General features: G+C 31.7%; 2 protein-coding genes across 5 annotated transcripts; both read left to right on the forward strand.

Moving 5' to 3' along the window:
- Positions 1 to 231: 231 nt before the first annotated feature.
- Positions 232 to 7961, forward strand: LOC132029946 (uncharacterized protein At4g15970-like). 2 transcript variants are annotated; one of them, XM_059419371.1, is made up of 3 exons: positions 232 to 593; positions 6129 to 6500; positions 7195 to 7961. In XM_059419371.1, the coding sequence occupies exons 1-3, from the start codon at positions 327 to 329 to the stop codon at positions 7678 to 7680; spliced, it is 1125 nt and encodes a 374-aa protein (XP_059275354.1). In that variant the 5' UTR covers positions 232 to 326; the 3' UTR covers positions 7681 to 7961. The 2 variants fall into 2 exon arrangements, with proteins under 2 accessions (XP_059275354.1, XP_059275353.1); XM_059419370.1 differs by having other exon boundaries at positions 6123 to 6500; positions 7195 to 7960.
- A 4297-nt stretch (positions 7962 to 12258) lies between these two features.
- On the forward strand, positions 12259 to 13832 carry LOC132069324 (serine/threonine-protein phosphatase 7 long form homolog). Of its 3 annotated transcripts, none has more exons than XM_059462707.1 (3): positions 12259 to 12563; positions 13064 to 13228; positions 13321 to 13832. In XM_059462707.1, the coding sequence occupies exons 1-3, from the start codon at positions 12561 to 12563 to the stop codon at positions 13693 to 13695; spliced, it is 543 nt and encodes a 180-aa protein (XP_059318690.1). In that variant the 5' UTR covers positions 12259 to 12560; the 3' UTR covers positions 13696 to 13832. The 3 variants fall into 3 exon arrangements, with proteins under 3 accessions (XP_059318690.1, XP_059318688.1, XP_059318689.1); XM_059462705.1 differs by lacking the exon at positions 12259 to 12563 and adding an exon at positions 12744 to 12978; XM_059462706.1 differs by lacking the exon at positions 12259 to 12563 and adding an exon at positions 12744 to 12978 and having other exon boundaries at positions 13333 to 13832.
- The last annotated feature ends 2264 nt before the right edge of the window (positions 13833 to 16096 follow it).

Here is a 16096-nt window from a genome sequence, read left to right on the forward strand (position 1 = left end):
TTGCAAATTCTCCAGCAAATCTTTTTCCTCATAAATAAAAAAATATTTAACAATTATGAACACTTACCAACAATAGATGTTTAATGTGCCACTTAATTATATTAATTATACGGAAAGAAAATATGATACAAATAATACTTTTTAATTAAAATATTACGATTTTTATATATTGATTTTGGCCTGGGCCTCATGTAACTAGTGTGTATATATATATAACATTCAAAAAAAAAAAGAACGGCAAAATCTAGAGGGAGGTGGAAGCAACAACAAATTAGGTGATGAAGAAAATTGTTGGTTGAAGCCATATACAGCCACCACCACTACTAATGGATTCCACCACCAACAATAAAAAAATTTCTTCATGTAACATTGTGAAGATTTTCCTTTGTTTCTTAGCGGTTGCTCTTTTATATCACCTCCTTTATCACTCTTCTTACCCTCTCCAATTCTTTCCTAATTATAAACCTGTTTCCTCATTGGCTTTCGACTCGAACTATGTAAACACAACTCCGTCATCAAATGGCTCCGCGGCTGGAAATTTGCCTCATCACTACAATGATACTACTGCCAATGTTTCTGCACAAGGATCAAAAGTAAGTTTTTCTTTCTTCTTTCTTTTTTGGCCAAAAAGGTTAGTTGTTTGTTCAGTTAAAGTCATAAGCAGGCCTAAATTTGTCTCTATCTTTTACTTTGATACTAGAACTCAAACTTGTTCCTATTGAACAGTTACGTTACTCAGAAAGTGTACCTATTAGACACATAATGCTGATATGGTTGGAGTCATGTTCACTAATAGGAACAAGTATGTATTTCTCTCTTTCTTCTTTTCTTCAACATTTGGAAAATTTGCTTGAATAAAGCTTTTACGCTACTAGAAAAACTAGAATTACATGGGGATTTTCTTGGGATTTTTGAAGCAAAATCTGCAGGTAAAGAAGTTCCTTGCGGATTTTCCTGCCAATAAAAATCCGTTGGAAAAAAGCTCGTGGGTAATTATTACCTGCGGATTTAAAGTTCCCCAGGTAACTTACTTGGGGATTTTAACTCCGCATGTAAATTACCTACGGATTTTTTCGCATGAAATACTAAAAATTCGCAATTAATTTTTGATAAAAATTCGTGAAATAAAGGAATTTTCTTGTGACTTTTTTTGCAAATAACTCCGCATGAGAATTGCGGAAGAAACATTAATCATTGTAATTATTCTAATTTCTTTTATTTAATTTATTTCTTGTATATAATAATTTTCCATTCTATTTTGTCTTGTTTTTCTCTATATTAAATGCATTTTCTTGTCTACAACATTTTTGTTTGTAATTTAATTTTTACATATTTTAATGTTTTTTTTTTGTTTACCAATACTAATCTGTTAGAGAACAGAGACAAGCACCCGCAAAGAAAACCCCGCTCTAACAAATCGATTACACCCCCTAGGAGGATATTTGGTTGCCTAATTTAATTTTAATTCGTTGAAGACAACATACTCGCCGCACCTTTCGGCGGAAGCCTTATAAGGGGAAATTTTTATGCTTAAACATTCGATGTGGTACAATGCCATCTCTCAATTCCCCTTCAATAAATCATTAATACCCTTCAACAAATCAATATCTAAGATATTTATTTTCTCTATTTTATTTTGTTTCAAGAATTGTAAGTATAGATCAAAAATTCTAATTTCTATCTTTCTATATATTTCTTCAAATATAACCAAGTGAATAAAATTATGTCCATTTCTTCAATGATTAATAGACTGTTCATACAATGTGTGTTTTTTTTCTTTAAAAGAAAAACAAGAATATAATTTTGGGAATTAGATATTTTAAATAAGAAATAATTTGATAATGTTTATAACTATACCTTGAATAAAACATTAGATACCTTTAAAAAAATATTATTTTCTTAAAGTAGATCTATCTATTGAAGGAGACAATTAAAATTCACGTTAATAATAAATATAAATTAATATTTCTCTACTCAAAAGTTATACTTAATTACTCAATAATTAAGCATGGATTCCAAAAGTTACAATTGATTTTTTCTTCAAATATGACCAACTAAGTAAAGTTACATCTCATTCTTCAATAACTAGTGCATTGTTCATACAATGGGTGTTTTCCAAGAAAAAAAGCAAGAATGGAATTTTGAAAATTAGATTAAATATGAAAATCATTGATAATGAGACATTTATAACTATACATTGAATAACACATTAAATTTTTTATATTATAATTTCTTTAAATAAGAATTAATAGTATTTCACCTACTCTAGCCACATTTACAAGATCCAATTACTTCGATAATATTAATCAAAGAGAATGTTTCAAAATAAAATTAGAAGATCTCTAAATACTTAATTTTTACTTATAATATTTAAGAATAAATATACTTACGTAACAAATTATACTTAAATTACATCATTTTTAATATATGTATTATGTAAATGAAGTAATATATAATTAGGATGTACACCATTTAAAAAATTATTTTTCCAGTTAAAAATAATTCTTCTCTATTGAAGGAGACAATTAATCTTCAAGTTAATCATAAATATAAATGAATAATTTCTCTACTTAAAAGTATACTTAATTACTAGCTAATACACAATTTAGTAAAAAATGGTAAGTATGGATTTCAAAACTCATAACTGATTTTTTTTTTGTTAGATATAACCAAGTGAATAAAATTGGGTGTCTTTTTTCTTTCAAGTAAAAAAATAAAAATAAGGATATAATTTTGGGAATTAGATATTTCAAATAAGAAAAAAAATGATAACGAGACTTTTATAACTATACCTTTTGAATAACACATTAATTTTTTTATATTATAATTTCTATAATAAGAATTAATAGTATATATTAATTGTTAAAATTATTTCACCAATTTTAACCACGAATAAAAGATCCATGAATATAGTTTAAACATTTTTTTATCTTATTGTAGGTTTTTATTTAAGTTCATCAATTAGAATTAAAAATAGAATAATCCTTTTATGAATGTTACAAAATCTAATGCTACTTTTATTATTGTTATTTTTATATAACACACTTTAAATATGTATATATGTATTGTATTTATGTGCGTGCATATGTGTGTGTATAATTCTATTTCACTTCTCTCTTATTCTCTATTGTTTCTATGGATAAACAAATTTTGATTTTTATAAATGATATATTTTATAAATTATAATTTAAAATTTATTTACTATATAATAGATAATATTTTAGGAATTTATTACAAAATAAACCTTTATTTTTATTAATTGTTTTTTTGAACTGCATTGAAATATTTTTATAAAGTTATCACTATTTGTTATTTTCACGTGTCTAAAGAGATATTAGAATTTTGAATATTTTTAATAAAATTAAATTTTCTCATTTGGCTCATTTGTTTCATAATTATAGAACATCATAAACATATATACCCAATCACTTTTTATTTTGTCTTGAAAATAATATTTCTTTTTTCTCTAGGTAAATTTGATTATATATATTTAGAAAAATATCATGGATTTAAAGAAGTAAAAGAAAAAAAAAAGAAGGGTTGATACTTTATAAAATAAGCTAGCATTCTAAAATTAATTGACATATGAGGAGGATAATGTCTATTGTTCAAAGTTGAAGGGGAATTTGATTTTTAAATCAAAGTTGGGGGTCTAAATGATTTTCACACTAAATAAATTAAATAAATATGATGATGTTATGAATAATTATGTCTACATTGTTGTTTTAAATCTTTTCCTTTTAAAACCCAGGTAATTCCCTAGGTAATATAATCCCCCGGTAAATCTCCAAGAAATTATCTCTAGATAAAATCGCAAAGAATAAAATCCTCAGGTAATTCCTTATGTAATATAATCCTCAAGTAAAACCCTATAAAATAATCCCCAAGTAAAATTGTAGTAACTAGATCCCTAGGTATATTCCCATGTAATATTATCCCCAAGTAAATTCTCAAGAAATAATTCCTAGATAAATCCCCAAGTATCGTTACCTGGGGAATTTCCTACGAATACACAAAGAAAATAAAATTTTCATATTTTTATCGATTAGCTGTGGAATTACCTACGAAACTCATACCTAGGGTTATTTTCCTCAAATAAATCCCTAGTTAAATTTTTGGCGTTAAATTGCACCAAAATTACCTGTCGATTTACCTGAGGAAATCATATCCGCATGTAAATATTCTACAATTTAGGAATTTTTAGATTTTCGCATGAAAATCCGTAGGAATTACCTGCGAAAAAAATCCCCAGGTGAAATCCCCATGTAATTCAAGTTTTTCTAGTAGTGTTAGAAGAAGTTAATTTGTGGTTTCAAAAGCTAGTGTTTGGATAGTTGAAGTTTCTTTCTTTTTCTCTTTTCTTTTTGGAGATTTTTTGAGCTTTTTGTGAGCGAATGAAGAACAAGCTCAAAACTTCATGATAAACCCACTTCTGAAAGAAGAAGAAAAAAAACGATTTAAAATTTCTTGAAAATATTATACAATCATTGTGTTACAAAAAAATAATCAGAAACATGATTTTTCTTTTCTCAAACAAATGTCTTTACTTAGATAAATTGAAGAGCGTGCTAAATTAGATCCCAGTTAATTACAAGCCAATACTTCCAATGATTATCCTTAAATTCTTTACTCCCTCCATCTCAAAATATTTGTCGTCCTTACCAAAAATACTTGTCTCAAAACATTTGTCGTTTTATTTAACCAAGACAAAATTAAGTAACTTTTTTCCATTTTACCGTTGTATTAATTAACAACATTTAATTAAGAGGATCTCACCATCAAAGAAGTAGAAATTTATTGAGGAGAGATATGTTAAGAGGGTAAAATAGTCAAAATTCTACCCTTATAAATGCTTTCTTAAGGGGTGTGCAAATGAAAAATACGATAAATATTTTGAGACGGAGAGAGTACTAGTTACTCCCTTTGTTTCAATTCATGTGGCTTGACGAGAGTCAAACAAATTCATTACTCCCCCCTTCATTTTTACTTGTCAGTGTTTGACTTAGCACATCGCTTAAAAAGTAATTAATAAAATGATAAGTCTACTATATCACCCTTTAATTAAATATAATAAATTCAATATTTTGGAAAATGCATTGAAAATTGATTATAATTAATAATAAGGGTAACCTAGGAATTAAGAGCCTGTTTCGATTGACTATTTTAGGTGTTTTTAAGCCGAAATAGCTTTTAAGCACTTTTGTAGTGTTTGAGTAAAATAACAAATATTTTTAAGCACTTTTTTTAAAGTCAAAATGACAAAAATAAGCCAAAAGCCATAAGCAAGAATTCCTAACTTATGGCTTTTGGCTTATAAATCAAAAGTCTTAAGCCAATATAAACGAGCTCTTGTGATAAATATACTGTCTTGATTTGCTAAACTAGACAAGTAAAAGCGTACATATATTTTTAGTATAGTTGCAAGGCTGGCCAGAGGGTAAGGACATTTAGGCCATTGCTTTAGGCCGCCAAAATTTGGGGGCCCCATTTTCTAATTATAGTATGTGTATATGTTATTTTAAATTTTGTTTTAATTAAAAAGTAGTGTAGAAACTATGAAATATTTACTCCCTTCATTCCAAAATAATTGGTATCTTTCACTATTCGAGAGTCGGTTTGTAATATTCGAAGCTAAAAATAGGATTAATTTAATATATTTAAAGTTAAGATATTTAAAAGCTACGAAATGTACTGTAATTTGCAATTTTTCTCATATCAATGTGATGAAAAAATACATCTTTAAAATGTTGATCAAAATGTATACGATTTGACTCTTTAGAAAGGAAATATGACAAGTATGTCGGGATGGAACAAGTATAAAAAAAAAAAAAAAAAAAAAACTGAAATTATGATTGATATTAGTGTTGAAAAGAAAAAATAACTCATTTGAATCTTTACATTACTTTTGGATATAGATCTTTTTGGGTCATCCACATTTGTCATTGAAATAAATGACACAAAATAAATTAAGTCCTCATATTGCAGTTTGGCTTTAGGCCACCATTTTTTGAGCCGCCCCTATATAGTGGACAAGTAAAAATAGACGGTGAGAGTAAATTGTATTAAAAAATCACTACCAGATTTGTGTATATCTTCCGGAGAAGAAGAAGAAGAAGAAGAAGAAGAAGAAGAAGAAGCAGCAAAAAAGCAAGTTAGATAAAGTGTTAGAGAAAGCAGCAATGGGAGACAAAACAGTGATAATAACAGCTCTAAATGCAGCATGGACAGAGCCAAACTCCATATTTGATATTTTCTTGAAAAGCTTTAGAGTTGGAAACCAAACAAAACCACTTTTGAAACATGTATTAGTTGCAGCTTTGGACCAAACCGCATATACTCGTTGCTTGGAGAAACAACTTCATTGCTATGCACTCACTACAAAAGGTGTTGATTTCTCTGGTGAGGCTCTTTATATGAGTGAGGATTATTTCAAGATTACATGGAGGAAAATTTATTTTCAGCGTATTGTTCTTGAGATGGGATATAACTTCATTTTCACGGTACTCTTCCTTCACTTTATCATTAACATTAATTTTATTACCTATCTATTAATCACATAAGAAAACTTTTACACTATCAGATCACCTAAAAATTAGAAATAATTATCCATAATTAGTGAAACTAGCTGATAAATGAGGGTTTAAATAAATCCATTCATTTACACCGTAAAGAATTTTTACACAATAACTGAATTTTCTAGATTACTCATCTCATCTTCACGAACGGACTTTGTAGTTATCTACCAAATGATATGATAGTGTAAAAGTTTATTTAGACCGTCGTCAGAGTATACAAGTTAAACTTAAAAAATAAAGCAAGTGGTGTATAGATACTATAACATGTTAAATTACATTGTTGGGTGTTATAAAATGAGAACCAACCATAACCTAGGATTAATTAATTGGCTGTGTAAGCTTTGTTACGAACTTGGAAGAGAAATGGAGAAACTTCTTCGATATGCAAGGCCTCTTCTTTACTCTTCATCATTCATTAGTTAACAAAAGAAACGAAAGATTCATTTAAAACAATTACGTAGAATTTTCTAGATCATAGTCTGACTTTAATTTGAATGTCATTTTTCTAGGTGGTCCAGGAATCAGCTTTCAGAATTTCATCCATTAATATATTTACGCCTTGAAATTTGTATATATTGCTATTGTCCTATCTATAACAAGTATTTTTTTGTCCTTTCAGGATGGTGATATATTGTGGCTTCGACAACCTTTTGTACATTTTTATCCGGATGCCGATTTCCAAATTTCTTGCGACCATTACTCGTACGACTATAAGAACTTGAACAATTCACCAAATTCCGGTTTTCACTATGTCAAATCAAATCAACGTACCGTCCAATTTTACAAATTCTGGTACAATGCAAGAGAGGCTCATCCAGGAAAACACGATCAAGACGTGCTCAACATGATCAAATTCAACCCATTCATCAAAGATATTGGACTGAAAATAAGATTTTTGGACACTGCTCTATTTGGGGGATTTTGTGAGCCAAGTAAAGATCTCAATCTTGTTTGCACAATGCATGCAAATTGTTGTATTGGAATTGATAATAAAATGCATGACTTAACAATGGCGCTAGATGATTGGGAAAAGTATATGGCTTTGCCTGGTGATGAAAGGGTGTCAAAGCCACAAACTTGGACTGTCCCAAGAATCTGTGGTTAAATTGAGTTATTAAAAGAACAATCTATCTTCTTCTATTTTTCATGGTCCGTGTAAGTGTACAATCCTTCATATAACTTTTTTTCTTAGTCTTTTTTATTTATATTGGTATTTTCTCAGTCTGTTCTTTTTCTTTTTATTTCCTTTTGAGTATTTTCTCTTATTATAATATATTATTAACTAATATTCATTTACCGTGTAAAAAAAGTTTACACTATCAGATCATTTATGTTTGTTGCAGCAGGTAACTTGCCTTATGTTCAAGATTACCAATCTCACTTTTTATGGAGGGTATCTTCTAGATTTTGATTAATTCAATTCTTCCAAGCGCTTTAAAGCAAGTCGCTTAGGTTCTTAACAAAGATGTTTTATAAAGCGGAATTCTCTTTTAACTCGATCTTTAATTAATTGAAGTAGAGCATAAAAACTCTTTAAGAGATTCAATAAGTTCATCAAGGATTTTGAGTATAAGTTTCACAAAAAATCCACGGATCCTTCCCCCAACTAACAAACAGTGCTTATCGTTTTATACTAATTTAAAAAATAATGAGTAGCTCCATAATACATCTTATATTTCGAATAATAGAACAGCTTACATTAGCATTTTGTGCATTACATGTTTGTATACGTAGAGTATTAAAATTCATCGAAACAAAAGACTGAACTCAATTAAAAGTTCTTTCTTACGCACTAAGCTTTCCACCTATATCTTCATCACTTTCATACTGTTGACATAGGCATAGTAGACCACTACTGGTGTGCTTTTCTGCCTCTTGCTTGTTTCCTTCTATCTTCTTGCTGTTAAAGTACTCTGAGTCTAATTAATTAACATAGAGAATATGCTTTTTGCTATATTAGCTAATTTTTTTTTCCCATTAATATATAACTGGTGGCAAATATGAATTATTCCTTCTTCTGGCTTAAAAAAATAATAAAGCAATTGAACCTGAAAAATGGAGAAACATAAATGAAATAAAAATGTAAAGTAATTGAGAACCTCTAATGCATATAGCAGAAAGGAAGCGAGAAGAAAATGGGAAATTTAGTTGGGAGGATTTCATGGTCTGTTGTGCTGTCGTTAACGCACTCGAAAACGGCCTCAAAATAACTAATTGATCTAAATAAATACAAGAAGCAATTTTCCAAAACTGATTAAAATCAATTTGCGGAATCAAATGAATGATGAGCTTTTTAGTGATCGTTTGGTGCCTAAAATGAAAATTTTCTTCTTTCTTGTTAATGACATTGATTAAAATCGATTTGTGGAATCAAATGAATGATGAGCTTTTTAGTGATCTTTTGGTACTAAAATGAAAAAAGAAGAAGTGTTTAGTATTATTTCTAATGAGGTTATTTTGAATGCATTTCAAAAAATAAAAATTCATTTAGAAGCAATTTTAATTTATTTATAATGTGTTCTCTTTTTAATATGACGTTAGAGTATTTTGTTTATTTGTTTTCATTTTAAAATGTGTCACCGCTTACGAAGAATCCTGCGTACACCACTGAAACTAGTGTGGTAGTTTAGCAGATTCTAAACCTAGAGGCTAGAGATATCCTATTTAATACTAATGCATGATCGGAACCACCTTTTGCTTGAACCGATACATTGAGTTGCAAAGTGGAAAATAGAAAACAATACCTGCACATTAATTTATGGTTGATATTGAAGTATTCCTATTATTTGGTCAAAATGGCTACTTGACCATTTTCAGTGGATCGGGTTAAAATGACTACTTTTTTATTTCTTACAATTTTGACTTTAAATAAAAATTTCATGTCAATAAAATTTAATTAAAAAATTACTTAAATAGATCGAGTGACTTTGTAGGTGAAGCGCTAATAGTTAAGTGATTTTGTAGGTATTTAACAGTTGAGTGACTTTCTGAGTAAACTAGTGATTATTGAGTGACCATCTGATGATCTGAGATATTAAAATATTAGGTGGTTTGTGCAAATTAATCTAAAACAACGGTAAAAAAAGAGAGAAGCGCCTCAGCTAGGCTTTACTTAGAAAAGGTACAAGTGAGAGTTGACTTGGACATATTTAGTAGGCGTTTGGCCATCAATTTTGAAATCATGGTTTGAAACCATGGTTTCAAATCAGCGTTTGGCCATCAATTTTCAATCGTGGTTTGAAACCTGGTTTAAAACCATGGTTTGAACCCAAATCATCCAAAAAAGCATGGTTTGGGTTTGAAACATGGTTTCAACTTTTTTAAATATAAAATTTAACCCATAAGTTAATATTTTGTAAAAAAAAATCATAAGTTGGTAAATATTTTTAACAATTACCCCCATCAATCATTTACCAATCTCATTAACTTCCAACCAACCTTTATTTATGTCTACCAATCTTTAATTTATGTGGGAAGATTATATTAAATAGTAGTTACATTACTATTCATGTCAAATTTTTGATTTTATTGAAGTAAAGTTTGATTAATTGATGTTGCATTTGTTATAAACTATGATTTGCTCATTTGGTAAGATTGTATAAGAATTGAGAATGTTTTGATAGTTTTCACAATTTGTGGGGTTTTTATGTCTATAAGAGAAAATACAACTTAAAATATTCAAATTGTATGTCCAAACATGGTTTGAAACCAGGTTTCAAACCATGATTTCAAACCATGTCAAAACGGGGCCTTAAAAAGAGAAAGGGGATATTAGTACTATATATAAACAAGGATCTCAAAAAATTTGTCGTCCTTACATAGCATTGAAATACTATCCTGATGCTACACGTGGCTGACTTTTCTTTGCCTATAATTTCCTGATGCTACACGTTGCTGCATTTTTCTTTGCCTAATTTTATTTTGGCACTCATTTTTTGTTCAAAGTCCATTTCTATGTGGACCTCTATAATTGGTGTATATTCTGCCTCAAATTATTTATTGTGATTAGTAAAAATAGTTGTCTCAAATTATTTATTATTTTAGAAGTTTAAGCATAATTAATTTTATTTTTTCCATTTTATCCTTAGTAGAAATTTTTCATTAATGAGTTGGACACATGAATAGACTAAACATTAATGGAGAGAGATTGTAACTTAGACATAAATAAGGGTAAAGTAGTCAAATACTCTTCATAATAAATATTTCTTAAGAAACGTGTAAAATAAAAAAAAAATACAAATAATTTGAGACGGTCTTAAGGGATGTGCCCAAGCTAAAAACACCATACAATATGAATTGGATGGAGTATTAGATTACTCTTTATTAGTACTATATATAAACAAGGATCTAAAAAAATTATCGTCCTCACAGAGCATTGAAATATGATAGGAGAAAAATACATATATAAATTAGTTGTCATTTAATATTAATATTTCTTTGTTTTATTTGCAGGAGATGCCATAATTTTAATAAATAAATTAAAATAGCAAAATCAAGAAGAAGAATGAAAAAAGAAGAGGGGAACGGAAAGATTCCGGAGCCTAAAGGGTATAAAAATACACAGTATAAACCAAAAGGGGTAAGCCGAAAATATATATACCAAAACGGGTACAACGTGGACTGATCCACGTTATACCCCAACTTTATTTTTCCACTGTCAGAATCACAAAACGAAAAAAAACATATATATTTTTTTGTATAACGTGGACTGATCCACGTTATACAAATAATTTTGTATAATGTGGATCAGTCCACGTTTTACAACATATATTTGTAAAACGTGGTACTGACCACGACTCATTCAGCATTGTTGCCCTAATTTTTCTCCATTCTCCTCCGCCTCTTCCTCCATCTTTTGAAGTTACAGAATTTCATCTCCGCCTCCGTCTCCTTCTCCTTTTCCTTCTCCTCCATTTATTTTCTTTTTAAACCTTGCGTTACAGTCTAATTTTTGGAGCAACTTCTTCATCCTTATCTTTTGTTGCTATCTAAATTAAGGTATTTTTTCTAGCTCATATAATATTGTATATTTATAGTAGATGTAGAATATCTGTTTGTCTTATATATCTTAATTGTTATTTTTTATTTGTGTTATTTTAATACGTATAAGATATATGTTTGTCTTATTTGTGTTATTTTAATTTGAACTCTGATTGTTAGAAGCATTATTATATAAAAGGTCTGATTTGTTTAGTAGCACTTTTGAAGAAATTTGTTGTTATGTTACTGTTATTTTTGTGGATTGTTATATAAAAGATCGGAATAACTAATTGTTTTTCATTATACCTTTAATGTGATATTTATATAGCCAGAAAAGTGAAACTTAATTGATGCCTCAGTAGCCCAAAAAATAGATACTTAAAATGTCACGATAATGCTTTATTATATGGGACCTAAGTCTAAGTGGGTGGACAATTATTTTGTCTATACCTTATAGGTATTAATGTGGTCCACTATCAGTGGTTTCTAAATAAAGCGAATGGAAGTTGACTTTATCTAGCCAGTGCATATTTGTTCTGCTAAAATTGGAATAATATATTTTTTTTAATAGTAAGTTACTCCAAATAGCTTGATCTGGACTTTAATTATTATTTTTTTAATTTTATTTAAGGTATGGAGCTTCCACCGGTATGCGTACATCTGGGGCCAGAAGTGTACGATGTGTTAACACTCCAGGAGAAGCATCGATCACAGGCTGTGTGGGTGGTGCCTTGAGAGGACCGACCGGATGCCTGTTTCCATGCCGCGCGGATACCGAATTTTGGAAGCACGTGAAGCGTCATCCTTTTCATCCTCGCATCCTTGACTACTTTGGCCTGTGTGGATTTAGGGGAGTAGTAGAGGTAGGATGTGTATCATATGATTGGGCAGTCATCACTGCACTTATAGAGAGATGGCGTCCTGAGACGCACACCTTTCATCTGCGTACGGGTGAGGCGACCATCACATTACAAGATATTGAGCTCATGTTTGGCATGGTTGTTGATGGTAATCCCTTGAATGATGTTAATGCTAGAAATATAAGTATTGTTGGGTGGCGAACAATTAATCCATGAGGTTATTGGTTGGGCACCCGTCCGGATTGTTTTAATGGTGTTAGTAGGTTAGAACTAAATAAATTAATTGAATATATTAGAGGCTTAGATGACATTACGATAAGACCCCGAAAATTGTTGTGCAACAGCGGGTTAGGTTGTACTTGCTATGGCTTTGTGGCTGCACGATATTTCCGGATAAGTCCGGTGACTTACTTAATTTAGACTATTTGCTTGACATGCGTGACCTTAGAGCAATGAATAGACAAGCTTGGGGAGCGGTTGCATTGTCATATTTGTATACTTGTTTATGCCGCGCTTCGTTGAAGAAAGCCAAGGATGTGTGTGGATTCATTTCCTTATTGCAGGTACGTGACCTTTAAAATTATATAATTTTATTTGGTTGTCCTATTTGATAGTTATAAGGTTTTTATGTATAAATTTTTAATATAGGTTTGGGCTTGGGAGGGAATTATACCGATGCAGCCACCACCCAGGGCCCTTCAGCCACACACGGCTCTTGCACGAAAGTGGACTCATCGTAAAGCTCGTGAAAATGAGGCACGTGTTGTGCTACCCATATGTAGGGATGTATTGGACAACCTAACAGATGGTCAGGTATTTTATCATAATTATGGTTGTTAATGGCGTTTTGATATAATAGTTACGCTTATGCGTTTTGATGTAATTTTATGTTCTTTCTATCGTAGTTTGTGTGGCAGCCTTATTCAGAGGCCATCATTAATGGACTCCCTGAGTGGTGTCGGCGTGGCCGAGTTATTTGGATGGCACAGGTTCTCCTTATTTGTGGGATCTATCGAGAGTGGCACATGGTAGACCGCGTTCTCAGACATTTCGGTAGGAAGCAACATATTCCGGGACCATGTGCTGAGATTGATCCTTCTCATTACAAACGTGACAAGCGGTATGCTATAACAGTGGAGGATCAAGAAAATTTTGCACAAACGGACTTTTTGTGGGAAAATCGTCGACAAAGGGTAATTACGCCGAGTATGAAACTCAAGACCCAGAGTCATTATCAGAGTATTTTTGTTGGTATCGACGTCACTCGCGCACTTTCATAGGAAATCCTGCGCATAATGTGGATAGAGGATACCAACACATGTCAGTCAGGCAGGCATGAGGCACTGGTACGTACATTACATTCCATTAGATGTTTGATGTCTTTATATGTGTCTTAGACCACTATCAAATCTTGTAATTTAATTTTTTTTTTTTTTTTTTAGGCTTTAGGACATCAAGAATCATACAAGCTGGCTCAGGAGACTATCCAAGATCCAACCAAGTCTAATGAAGTGAAGGAAATAGTAGAGATGTTTAGCCGCATTAATACAGAGTCCATGGCTGCTGCCTCTCTGGGGACGATGTTGAGTTTCGCTCCCAATTATACACCGCCGGCAGAGTATGTTGAGCCGCCTACTGTGCAAGTGCCTCATCATCAACGTCCTAATGTACCAAGACCTGCGGCGCGTGGTAGAGGACGCCAATCGAAAAGGACGGGGTCGAGGTCCCATGGATCACCGGTTGGTTGATGAGGAAGAGGTTCGTTTTGATCAAGATATGCCCGGCTCAACGATGCTGCGGTGATGATGCATATTACCCAATAATAGATTTTGGTATGTCCAATCATCGACGTCTGCTCCCGAGGTCCAATCACCAGCGGTAATCAGAAGTGAGGGGCCTTTTCAGGAATTCGCATCGGCTGAGCCTATTAGCCTCGCAGTTATGGCCCAACAGTTTGGTGTTCTGACAAGCAACTCTTATGGGATGACTGAGGGGCCTTTACCTGCATTCACTGGACAGAGCTCTTCAATTGGGAGGAGACTGAGTTTTACCGACGTGAGTATTCTAACCACTCAAATAGCTTGTATCTTGTTTAATTTCATTAATGTAATGGCTACCTTATGTGTCTATATTATTTATTTTGCATAATCTCCCATGGCATTTGATCTTGGATCCTCACACATTCCTGTGCCGGATGTACAGACTTTAGAGTCACAAGTTAGCTTTTAATTCAAAGTATTTGGTGACTTGTGGTTGTTATGTGGTGTTTTGTCTTGGTTGCTTTGGTTGTTTGTGTTGGTCTATGGTATTCGAGGAAGTCATTGGAGGAAGTCCTTGTTACAAGGGAGATGCTGTCCGATTTTACGTAGACAATCAAAGTAATTGCTAAGAAAATTTATCTAACGAATCTAATCATACAAAAATAACTTTTATTTTTTATGGCATTTACAGGATGCGGGTGTGATACAAAAGGAGATTCACCAACGTAGATCAAAACGAGAGCGCCACTTGCGGCAAACTCGGTGTGGCACGGGGGGGGGGGGGTGAGGACACCGTAAAAATTGAATTTTTATTAATTATTGAATTTATCTCAAATCTCAATAGTTATGTAATCTTTCAAGAATACATATTGTGTTTTGAATAAAGGTTAGATTTGAATGCTTGCCAACGTTTTACAATAAATAAAGGTTAGATTTGAATGCTTGATAATGTTTTACAAGAAAAACAATTGCATTCTTGATGTTACGACTACATGGCAGATTTAACGACTGCATGGATTCTCGAAAAACGTGCATATAAAAAGTTTCATGCATCAATTACTGCAAAACTGCCAACGTTTTGCAACAATTAATTTTGTTGCCAACGTTGCCAACGTTTTGCAACAATTCATTTTGTTGAACTTGGCCAGCCAACGTAGCAATAATTGATTCTTGAAAATTTTTTTACGCCAGAGAATCCTTGCAGTCGTCAAATCACGCATGCATCTGTAAAAGCAAAATAGTAAAATAATTTGTAAAATTTTTGTTGTTAAAGCGCGAAATGCATGCGATCGTCAAATACGCCATGCAATCGTCAAATCAAGCATGCATTCGTAAAATCAAACAAAAATATATTTTTTCAACATCAGCATTATGACATTCAAAGGTCCGTGAATCATTTGTTTTATATACTAGTTAAGATTTGTATTCTGCATATCTCTCTGAATTCTCCACTTCTCCCTTGTAGACTTCATTTTTCAAGAATTCTCCACTTCTCTCTTGCATTCTCCATTAATTTTTACATTTGAATTCTGTTGAAAATAATATCGCGGAAAATTATGTAAGAGTTAACTTATATTGGGGTGGTGAATTTGTGTACGAAGAAGGTTCAGTGAGATATAACCGTCGTGCGGAAGCCGTACAAAGGTTTCCAATTTCCCTCAAATACGATCGTCTACAACGTGTTTTCATAAGCAAAATGGCCATAACTGATCCTAACCTTTCAGTGGTTATCACTGGACGATATCCAACATCAATTACGGCTAGGGGATTTCCCATTTACGAGGAAACTCTTATTTCGGACGATGACTCCTTATCGTTATTTCTTCGAAGTCCTGATATATTTAGCAATCATATCGATAGCGACACTTGACATGTATGCAACGTTGAACGCTACTAATGTTGAAGCACCCAATCGACGATG

Source organism: Lycium ferocissimum, chromosome 9 (genome assembly GCF_029784015.1).
Source record: "Lycium ferocissimum isolate CSIRO_LF1 chromosome 9, AGI_CSIRO_Lferr_CH_V1, whole genome shotgun sequence".
In the NCBI taxonomy this organism is placed as follows: domain Eukaryota; kingdom Viridiplantae; phylum Streptophyta; class Magnoliopsida; order Solanales; family Solanaceae; genus Lycium; species Lycium ferocissimum.